This window comes from Ipomoea triloba, chromosome 4 (genome assembly GCF_003576645.1).
Source record: "Ipomoea triloba cultivar NCNSP0323 chromosome 4, ASM357664v1".
Classification (NCBI taxonomy): domain Eukaryota; kingdom Viridiplantae; phylum Streptophyta; class Magnoliopsida; order Solanales; family Convolvulaceae; genus Ipomoea; species Ipomoea triloba.
In genome coordinates this window covers 8441771-8454035 of record NC_044919.1, presented here as the reverse complement: position 1 = coordinate 8454035, position 12265 = coordinate 8441771, and the positions used below count along the sequence as shown (strand labels likewise).

The window sequence follows — 12265 nt, the reverse complement described above, 5'->3', positions numbered from 1 at the left end:
CATTTTCAACTTTATACTACTTATTCCGCAAATTTTATTGTGGACCGCGCATTAAAACGACGTCGTTTTCATTAATGAAAACAAACGGCTGAAACCATCTCCGTTTCACGCAACTGTAGTTCCCTTTCAACACAACTGCAGTTCCTTTTCGATATAACTGCAGTTTCATTCGACATTATACACTCAAATATGTGAAATTGTTATTCAGTTTCCTTTCAACACAACTACAATATCATTTCGATACAACTACAGTTTCATTGAACAATATACACCCAAAAATGTGAAACTGTTATTCAGTATCAGTTCAACACAACTGCAGTTCTTTTTCGATAGAACTGTAGTACCCAAAAATGGGAAACTGTTATTCAATATCAGTTCAACGCAAATGCAGTTCCTTTTCGATATAACTACAGTTTCATTCGATAATATAAAAGCAAATATGAGACAGTATCTTTTGAGATGAACTGTAGTATCAGTTACGGAGATTTGTTACGACTAACGGTCATCATTTCTCCCACTTACTGAAATTACATCGTTTTGTGACCATGGTCCACCATATAACGAATGTACTTATTCCCTTTCAATTTCCATGTATACCAAACATTGGAAGTGAAATTCCTAGTAATTTTATTCTTACAAACCAAACACTGAAATTTACACTCTACTTTATTCCCACATTATTCTTTTTCCATGGAATTGCAATTTATTTCCCACCTAATTTCTTCCCTCCAACCAAACACCATCTTAATTCCACATTTTTGTTTCAATTTTATTTATTTATACTTATTTAAATGTTTTTATTGTAATTTTTTTTAAAAAAAGGTTTACAGGGTACGTTTGATTTCTGCAAACATAGCTTACGGGCTTTATGCAGACAAACAATCATATTTCATCATGATAAGCCAAAAAGGCTGCAAAAAAAGTAATATTAAAAATTTATATAGGATAACCAGACATATATATGATTCAATCATTCAAAACCCTAACATTATATTGCCATATTGCTAGAAAATTAAAGACCAATTACTTGTTAGTGAGTATTTATATTTTTGATAACATATATAACATTTAATTTAGTATTTGACAATTACATATACTTTTGATTAACATGAAATTAAGACATTTTAAAATCTTTTATATATATATATATATATATATATATATATATATATATATATATAATCCTAATCATATGAGAACCATTCTCCTGGTGAGAACTTGTGGACAAAATTTAAACCATTGATCTGCAAGATCTGATGGATGAGAAATCAAGTAAAAAATGAGTAAGGTCATTTTCATAAATATTACAAAAATATAAAATGAGCGGGGTCAATTTAATAAATGTTACAAAGTTTTGTTTATTTTTACCCATTAGATCTATTAGATCAATGTTTTGGATTTGTCCACAATTCTCACTTGATTATGGACATATACGTGTGTGTGTGTGTGTGTGCGCGCGCGTGTGTGATCAGATTAAAAAAATACAGTGACATTTTCGTAATTATCATCAATTTTACTATGCAAACTTGAATACTTAAATATGCTATCTTTAACAACTAAATATCCAAACTTGGTAACTTTTATAAAATCAATGACAAAGCTAAATTTTAAATCTAAACCGTAAATGTTAGACTTTAAGTAGTAAAAAGTTAACCACTAAACCAAATAAAATAAAAAGCTCAATCAAAAAACTCTAAAATCGAAACCCTTAGTGCAATGCACTTTCGCATTTTTACAAGTGAAATCTTTAAAAACTAAATATGCAAAATATTAATACTAAATGTGCAAAATGGTAATATTAAATGTGCAAGCCTAAAAAGTCTCAGAATTGCAGATTTTAGGATTTAATACCGAATATAGTCCTCGACTATATTGGTTTTACTCAATTTAGTTCTAAATGACTTTTTGTGCTCAATTTAGTCATCGACTTTGATGATTTTACACAATTTAGTCTTTTGTTAGAAATTCTATTAGTTGACTATTAAAAAGAGGGTCTTAATGATAATTTCTTATCCTTCATCCCATTTGGGATGATTCATTCTTCTTCCCCTTATTAAGATCCACGCAAAAATGCAAATTTTCGTACCAAATTAACTTCAACCATAAATAAATAAATACATAGTGAATAAATATTTGGGTACAAAGATTTACATTTTTGCATGGATTTTAATAAGGGGAAGAAGAAGGAATCATCCCATTTTGAGATGAAGGATGAGAAATTACCATTAGAACCCTATTTCTAAGCGTCCACTAACAGAATTTTTAACAAATGACTAAATTGGATAAAACCACCAAAGTTGATGACTAAATTGAACACAAAAAGTTGTTTAGGACTAAATTGAGTAAAATCACTATAGTCGCGAACTATATTGGGTATTAACTCCAGATTTTAGTGTTCAAGTTTTCATAATAAGTTGGTGATAATTATGAAAATAGCACCGCATTATTTGTTTAAAAAATTTGATCAGATCCATTCAATTTTTTCCAGATATAAAACTGAGATTGATTCTTATTTCTCTTCTAATAAAAATTTGTTCTCATTTGATCATATACATATATATATATATATATATATATATATATATAACATGTTCTATTATATGCTAGTCACAATTAATCCAAGCATATAATAAACAAGTACATATATGTTATAATAAAAAGACTATACACAACAAGATCGGGTAAGATAAATCACATGTCAAGCCCATTTCCTTAAAATAGACTCATAGCACGTATATATGCTTATTAAAGTGTATTCTAATAGTTACAACAAAAAAAATAGTGTATTCTAATAGCATATTTTACACTTGCATAAAGTGAATGATCGAAAACTTTATATACTAATTCACACTCACATATTCTTTCAATTTGAAGAATACACTATGAAAAAATAATTTTTCTTTCAATTTAACCATAAACCATTTAGAACATATACACATAGGAGAATTTAAACCTATTTTGAATCAATTAAAATTGTCAATAAACTTAACTCAAAATAATGCAATAACTGTTTATTGAATGTGATAATTTTGTTAGATACCTTAATATAATAAGCATAATAGTTTTTAACAAGCAAGTAGTAAATATAATTTTTACCCAAAAATATTTATTTTTTTTTACTTACGGAAAAACCTACTGTCATTACCTTGCTCTATGACCCTAATCAGCACAGTAAATTGTTCATAGCTAACTGAGACTTCAAACAAAAAAGATCAATAGACTCGATCTTACAAAGAGTCAAACTTAAAATCTTGTGATTATTAAGTCAACTGACCAATTGTCCAATTCCAACAATATTTTATTGTTAACCAACGTGGGGGTGAACCAAACATGCTTGAAAAGGCACACTGTACTGTGACAAACAAAATAGTTAGGGTGTTGGGGATTTGTACTCTATACCAAATAAAAGTGGACAAGGTGAATGGCCTTGGTCTTGAATTATGAGAATTTGCATCTATATATATGGGCGGTCTACAGTTACAGTAGTTAATGCCAGACACCTGACTAATTTATTGCTATCCCCTATTTGGGGAACATCTGAGATTTGAGGTGACACAAGCTGGAAATGGTAGATGGATTTCCCTAATAAATAATGTTGTCACAATAAATATGGCGCCATTACTAATCCAACGGAGTATACTACATTATTGTCCCATTGATTTGATTCACTAATCACAAAAACAATCATAAATTCCTTCTATCCCCAACCCGACAAAGTATTTGACAGGATCAATTGTCGGTGCGTATAAAGAATTTGTCCACTTTAAACATAATTTTTACACTGTCGCTGAGTTTCAAACCTTAGTCTGATCTCTTCTACCAAATACTGCATATATACTGAATCAGTGAACTAAACTCGAGCCGACAATCATCCCAATGAGGTTTCAAACAATCATAAATTCCATCAAGAGAAAGTGGATGAGAGATCCTAATGAGGCATGCATATGTGAACTATGTGTACTTTTGTCTATGTTAACTAAAATTGGACTCTCTAGGTTTTAAATAAAAAAGCTATTCTCTTCTTGAAACTAGAATAGACCTATTTTTGAATATATTACTCCGTATTTCATTAGTCAAGTATGTACACATGTGATGCATTTAGTAATTAGAAAAAATTTTATTTTTTATTCTAAAAAATAAAAATGGAAGAAATATAAACAAAATTTGTATTCATTTGTATATTTCTCTAATTTAAAAACGTAGAATGAGATAAAATTTGAAAAAAAAAACTAAAAATTTGGAGTAATAGCAATCATAATATTAGAGCTTATAAATATAGGTGCTCAAGAAAAAGCTATGCAGAATGGACTGAACAACTTACCAAATTGTGCAGAAGAGACCTCCAATCCCATCTCATTGTAATAAGGTAAAGGACGAGTTTATATAATAAGATATCATAAAGTAATGAAAACTACTTCACTGAACACAAGACACATTTATAATTATCTTTTACTATATATCTATAGTATAAGTATGTACTATCATATACACTATTATTTTACCCCAATACTATTCACATGGGTGTTAATAGAATGCAATTTAAACATATTTGACTAGTAAGAGAAACTAGCAATCATTATCCACCTTGTAATTATAGTCGGCAACTTAAGTCATCTATAGCAAATTGGTTTAAATCAAGAAGAATAATATGCTGCTATTGTTAGGAGTGGAACTTGTAACAACCTTGTAGAACTTAGGTTACTCACAGAGTCACAGTTGATCGGTTTAAATCAAGAAGAATCAAGAAGACTAAAATGTTGGAAACTTGTAATCTTGTGGTTACTAAGTCTGACCAACGGGATTTATTTATGAAAAGAAAACAAAAGTGTTTATTAAAGTTTGAATACTTCCATTTCAGTGTCATGGTGTTATGTCGGACTAGATTACAAGTGAATGCAAATAACCAAGTTTTGGAGATTTTCAAGAACAAGGAAATGCAGCACAAAGAAACAAGAAAGTGGTGGTGTGACTGAAACTAGAGAGAAGAAGACTGAGAGAAGTTAGTAAAAGACTAAAAGATGATTTGATAAAACAGACAGTGGTGAAGAAGGTAAAGCTGACAAGTAGTGATCTTTATTACAAGACCACTCTCTAGTCTCTAGCCATCTCTCTCAAACCTAATACCTTAATTTCACTAAACTAAATAAACACAAAAACATCAGTGTATGTGTGTGTGTCATCAGCAAAAAGGACACACCAAATACTAAAAACAGGGTTTCTTTTTAGCCAAACTCTGATGATTTGCAGCACAAGATCTGGTAGTGTATATTACTCAGTACATACAATCTTACTCAACACAAGATCTTTTTTTTTTTCCTAAAAAAAAAAAAGCCCATCCAACAGATGAATACACAACAAAATACTCCAATTTATATAGTCATCATCATGAAATTCCAAGTCTAACTCAAGCTGCCACTATTCACAGCTTCAATTTTGGACCAACACATTACACATATATAGTACATACATACATACAGGTATTACTGCTAAAAATCTGGGAATTGAAATTGTTTAGGAACTTACATATGAAGTAGTAGTAACTTAACCTTTTTTCAAATCATCATATCATAGATCGATCCAAAAGAGAGTTTAAGTGGCGGCGGCTGATGGAGGCAAAGCCGCAGCTGGAGAGGAGGATTGCGGCTGGCTTGGCGGCTTCTTTCGCTTCTTCTTCTCGTAGCTGATTCCGCGGGCTTTGGCTTGGGAATCTCGGACTTCACGAAGGTAAAGCCGGACGGCTCGGGCGCCGAAGGGGTTGGCTTCCGGCTTGCCTCCGTTTTCCTCGTACGCGGCTCGGAGCCGGCCGATGAGGGCGTCCAGGCTGCCCCAGGCTTGGCGGAGCGGGCAAGGACAGGGAGCCGGCGGATTGGGGTGGCCGAAAAAGGGACAGACCGGGGTGTGAACCTTAGTTTTTCCGAACTGGTCGAGGTAGCGCAGGAATTCCAGCACGTGCGCGCCGCTGCAGCGCGACAGCGAGAGCGGCGGCCGGTGGTTCCGCAGGTACTGCCCGAACGTGTTCCAGTCGCGCCGCTTCTGATTCTCGTACCGGCTTAGGGTAGCCGCCGCCGTGGTCGGGGAGATAGCCGCCGCCGACGACGCCGCCGATGACGAAGCCGATGACATCATCATTGTGGTGGTATTCGCCATGGGAGCGTTGATTGCCATATTTTTAGATAAATCCACTTCTCGTTTCAATGAATCCATCAAAATCTCGTCTTTTTTTCTGGGTTTTTTTTCTTTTTCCCCCTAAACACACTTATGATTCTTAAACACACAAAACAAAACAAAACATCATATATAACTAGGGTTTCATACTTTCATAACCCCAGCAAAATGAAAGCTTAGGGGAATTGAAGAAGAAAGGCTAGGATGATGAAGGGCTTTCTTTATTCACAGTTTTGAGGAAGAGCCGGCCTATGTTTGATCAGTCCTAGAAAACATTATTTGAAGGCGCTTTTATGATGGTTTTTTGTTTACTAAAAATGTATGTTTGAAGGGACTGGGTGAATTGTTTCTCCCATAATTAAAAAGGGACAGAAACAGTGGTTTTTGGTCTGCAATAATATTGAAAATGGTAGAGTAACAGGTTAGAGTGATGGGAGAACAGTTAGGGCTTTTTTGTGAAAATGGAAAGTGGTAAGGAGCATTTTGACAGTGAGATGGAGGTGATGGATGGAGACAGCAAAAAAAGGTGTTATCACCTAGCTATATATAATACCAGACTAGAATATGTTTTTTTTTTTCTTCATTTAAAGATTTATCACAAATTATTTGGTTGGTCATTTCAAAAAATAAAGTAAAATATTATGGTGGGCCCATTTTAGAGGATTTGCAAAATATACTAACCATTAGATATATTATATTTAATTTGTCTATACAAATGTTAATAATATTATGTGAACCTAAATATATTACATGTAATTATATGTAATATTATTGCTAATTAAATATGTTTCATTCAAAATTATTATTATTATTTTTTGTTATGAATAATGTTCTTTAAATTTTGATGATATTAATATTGTGTAAATTTAAAAAAGTTGGAATTCCCAAATCTCTATTGCAAGTATTACATTTGATATGATAATTTGTAAAGGTCTAAATAAAATTTAGAGTTTATTTGTTTAAGTTTTAGTCAACATATCACATCTAGAAAATTTCACCAGAGAAGATCATTGTGCAAACAAATCTAAATGCCGGTGGTGTTAAAAAATTTTTTATACGCCAGCAGAAGTCATTTGATTATTATTACAACATATAACATAGTATTGATTTTAGTAGATCTTGATAGATCGTCTAGCATAACCTTTTAACATACTTGTCCGGTCAGGGACGAAGCAAGAAAATTATTTGAGTGAGGACGGAGTTTAAATGACGTCGATAGAAATGTCAATTAAAAAATATCAAACAGTCATAACAAAGTTAGAATAAAAAATACATTATAAATTACAATAGAAATTTTTTTTTATAGATTACAGGATAGTTAGAGTCGGTGCCAAAAATATACTTGAGTGGGAGAAAAAAGTGAAAATATTTATGACAAAATATGAAATATAATCAGTTAGATAAAACAATTTGAATAACCCTATATTCATAATTTTTTTTTAATTTTTAATTTAATTTTTTAATTAGATCAAATTAATATTTTTTTTTAAAAAAAATTATCTCGAATACAATGAAGTATAATATAAACTTGCATACTACATTAATTAAATGATTCATAAAAATTCGACTAAAAGAGCATTTAATTTGTTAATTAAATGATTCATAAAAGTAGACTAAAGAGATAAAATAAACAAGTGAAGATAAAGAAAAATGTTGGTAATGAGATTTGCACCTATAATCATACACATTTTATTACCAAACTTGGAATCCAACCAACAAAACTACTTAAACTATTAATATTTTATTCACAAATCTAGATTTTATATAACATTTAATGCTACACATATATACTGAATGTTATATCAAAAATGTATTCTTTATTTTCCGAATTCCTTGCCTGATTTACTTATTGCAAAATTTTTATTACAACAATGTAATTGTTACTATTTTTTGAAATTTACCCCATAATTTTAAAGTAAATACGAAAGACCTCTTTATTGGAATAACAAATTTCTTTATTAAAAATATAGTTGTTGGGCACATTTCTCAAGACTCCTGAGATCAAGAGTACGCCAAATTAATGGTCTAATTTGTTTATTAAAAATATAGTTGTTGGAGAAAAAAATAATTTATATCAAATATGTATTTCTTCTTTCCCGAATTTCTTTATTAAAAAGGTATTCCTTCTTTGCCCGCTCGTTGCACGATTTTTAATACAACAAAATAAATGTTACTATTTAATAAAACAAAATAATACTTGTTGGGCACAATCCTCAAGAGTCCTAACATCTAGAGTCAAAATAAGTTTTGAAAAGCTGTAAAGTTACTTTCGAAGACAAAATAATATGTTTTACAAAAAAAGTATTTCTTCTTTCCCCGAATTCCCTGTTTGACTTACTTTTCGCATGATTTTTAGTGTAATAAAATCAATGTTACTATTTTTAAAATTTCACCCCTCAATTTTAAAGTAAATATGGAAGAGTTTAGTGTGAGGAATAAAGAATTTGTTTATAGAAAATACTTGTTGGGAACAATCCTCAAAAGTTCTGACATCAAGAGTCAAAAAAGTTTTGAAAAGATGTACACTTACTTTCGAAGACAAAATAATATGTTTTACAGTAAAAAGTATTCATTCTTTCCAGGATTTCCTGTCTGATTTACTTTTTGCATGATTTTTAGTGCAATAAAGTAAATGTTTCTATTTCTACAATTTTAACCCTCAATTTTAAAATAATAAATAAGAAAGAGTTCAGTATGAGGAATAAAGAATTTCATTATAGAAAATGCTTGTTGGGCACAATCCTCAAGAGTCCTGACATCAAGAGTCAAAATAAGTTCTGAAAAGCTGTAAAGTTACTTTCGAAGACAAAATAATATGTTTTACACTCTCACTTAGATGGTAGTGGGTTCGAGCCTTAGTGGAAGCAACTATTGACTCTTTGTGCTTCAGTAGGTTGAGAAAGTAGCTATGAACAGATACTACATTGTAACAGAGTCAATAGTACTCAAAAAAATAATAATATGTTTTACAAAAAAGGTATTCCTTCTTTCCTCGAATTCCCTGTTTGATTTACTTTTCGCATGATTTTTAGTGCAATAAAGTAAATGTTACTATTTTTACAATTTCACCCCTCAATTTTAAAGTAAATACATAAGATTTTAGTGTGAGGAATAAATAATTTGTTTATAGAAAAATAGTTGTTGGGCACATTCATCAAGACTTTTGACATCAATAGACAAAATAAGTTTTGAAAAGCTATAAAGTTACTTTTGGAGATAAAATAAATAAATAAATAAAGAGTTCTACTATATGTACTCACAATTCTACTCTCTTTATGTGGGTATTTTCCTAAATGTAATGATTTTGAAGTAAATACGGAAGAGTTCATAATGAGAAATAAAGAATTTCTTTATAAAAAATAGTTGTTGGGCACATTCCTCAAAACTCCTGACATCAAGAGTCAAAAGAAGTTCCGAAACGCTGTCAAGTTACTTTCAGAGAAAAAATAATACTCCGTATGTTATATCAAAAATGTATTCTTTATTTCCTGAATTCCTTGTCCGATCTACTTATTGCAAAATTTTTATTACAACAATGTAATTGTTACTATTTTTGAAATTTACCCCTCAATTTTAAAGTAAATACGAAAGACCTCAGTATCGGAATAACAAATTTCTTTATTAAAAATATAGTTGTTGGGCACATTTCTCAAGACTCCTAACATCAAGAGTACGCCAAATTAATGGCCTAATTTGTTTATTAAAAATATAGTTGTTGGAGAAAAAATAATTTATATCAAATATGTATTTCTTCTTTCCCGAATTTATGGTCTAATTTACTTTTTTTTTTTCTTTTGCATGGTTTTTAATTCAACAAATTAAGGTAAATGTTAATATGTTTTACAATTTTACCACTCGATTTTAAAGTAAATACAGAAGAGATCAATATAAGAAATAATGAATTTTTTTTACAGAAAATTGTTGTTGGACACATTTTTCAAGATTTCTAACATCACGAGTCAAAAAAAGTTCTGAAAAGCTGTAAATTAATTTTGGAGACAAAATACTATGTTATTTAAAAAAGGTATTCCTTCTTCGCCCGCTCGTTGCACGATTTTTAATACAACAAAATAAATGTTAATATTTTTATAATATTACCCCTCAATTTTTAAAGTAAATACGAAAAAGTTCAGTATGAGGAATACAAAATTTCTTTATAAAAAAACGTTGTTCGACACATTTCTCAAGAATCCTGACATTAAGAATCAAAATAAGTTCTGAAAAGCTATAAATCTACTTTTGCATACAAAAAAAGACATTATACCAAGAAGTGTTTCTTCTTTCATGTATTTCCTATCTGATTTACTTTTTGCACAATTTTTAATACAACAAAGAAAACGTTTCTATATTTATAATTTTACCCCTCAATTTTAAAATAAATACGAAAGATTTTAATATGAGGAATAAAGAATTTCATTATTTAAAATACTTGTTGGGCACAATCCTCAAGAGTCCTGACATCTAGAGTCAAAATAAGTTTTGGAAAGCTGTAAAGTTACTTTCGAAGACAAAATAATATGTTTTTTTTTCAAAAAAGGTATTCCTTCTTTCCCCGAATTCCCTGTTTGACTTACTTTTCGCATGATTTTTAGTGCAATGAAATCAATGTTACTATTTTTAAAATTTCACCCCTCAATTTTAAAGTAAATATGGAAGAGTTTAGTGTGAGGAATAAAGAATTTGTTTATAGAAAATACTTGTTGGGCACAATCCTAAAAAGTCCTGACATCAAGAGGCAAAAAAAGTTTTGAAGAGATATATAGTTACTTTCGAAGGCAAAATAATATTTTTTACCAAAAAAAGTATTCATTCTTTCCAGAATTTCTTGTCAGATTTACTTTTCTCATGATTTTTACTGCAATAAAGTAAATGTTTCTATTTCTACAATTTTAACCCTCAATTTTAAAGTAAATAAGAAAGAATTCAGTATGAGGAATAAAGAATTTCATTATAGAAAATACTTGTTGAGCACAATCCTCAAGAGTCCTGACATCTAGAGTCAAAATAAGTTTTGAAAAGCTGTAAAGTTACTTTCGAAGACAAAACAATATGTTTTACAAAAAAGGTATTCCTTCTTTTCTGAATTCCCTGTCGGATTTACTTTTCACATGATTTTTAGTGCATTATAATCAATGTTACTATTTTTAAAATTTTACCCCTCAATTTTAATGTAAATACAGAAGAGTTCAATATGAGGAATAAAGAAGTTCTTTACAGAGAATTGTTGTTGGGCACATTCTTCAAGATTTCTAACGTCACGAGTCAAAAAAGTTCTGAAAAGCTGTAAATTACTTTCGAAGACAAAATACGATTTTTTTTGAAAAGGTATTCCTTTTTTCCCCAATTCTTCGTCTGATTTATTCGTTGCACGATTTTTAATACAACAAAATATATATTACTATATTTATAATGTATCTCCTCAATTTTTAAAGTAAATACGAAAAGTTCATATGAGGAATACAAAATTTCTTTATAAAAAAATTGTTCGACACATTTCTCAAGAGTCCTGTCAAGAATCAAAATAAGTTTTGAAAAGTTATAAAGTTACTTTTGCAAACAAAAAAAAAATGTTATACGAAGAAGTATTTCTTCTTTCATGAATTCCCTGTCTCATTTACTTTTTGCACAATTTTTAATACAACAAAGTAAATGTTTCTATTTTTACAATTTTAACCCTCAATTTTAAATTAAATACGAAAGAGTTCAATATGAGGAATAAAGAATTTCATTATAGAAAATACTTGTTGGGCACAAATATAGGGGTGGGAATAGGCCAGGCCCCTTCATAAGGGCCTACGGCCTGGCCTACTTAGGACCTAGCCTATTTAATAAAAAGGCCAGGCCTAGGCCTAATTAGAAGCCTATTTAGTTAAATAGGCCTAGGCCTATATTTAAAAGCCTAGCCTACAAGCCCGCAGGCCTAGCCTATATATATATATATATAATAATATTTATATTTAATATTTAATTATTATATATTACATTTTATATCTAATATATTTTTATATATATAATTTAACCCCAATATATATATATATATATATATATATATATATATATATATATATATATATATATATATATATATATATATATATAT

The 12265-nt window shown here is 29.9% G+C and overlaps 1 protein-coding gene across 1 annotated transcript; it reads right to left on the bottom strand.

The window, feature by feature from the left end:
- Positions 1 to 5344: 5344 nt before the first annotated feature.
- On the bottom strand, positions 5345 to 6670 carry LOC116017008 (protein LIGHT-DEPENDENT SHORT HYPOCOTYLS 4-like). The gene has a single exon (XM_031257503.1). The coding sequence runs from the start codon at positions 6202 to 6204 to the stop codon at positions 5590 to 5592; it is 615 nt and encodes a 204-aa protein (XP_031113363.1). The 5' UTR covers positions 6205 to 6670; the 3' UTR covers positions 5345 to 5589.
- Positions 6671 to 12265: the final 5595 nt, after the last annotated feature.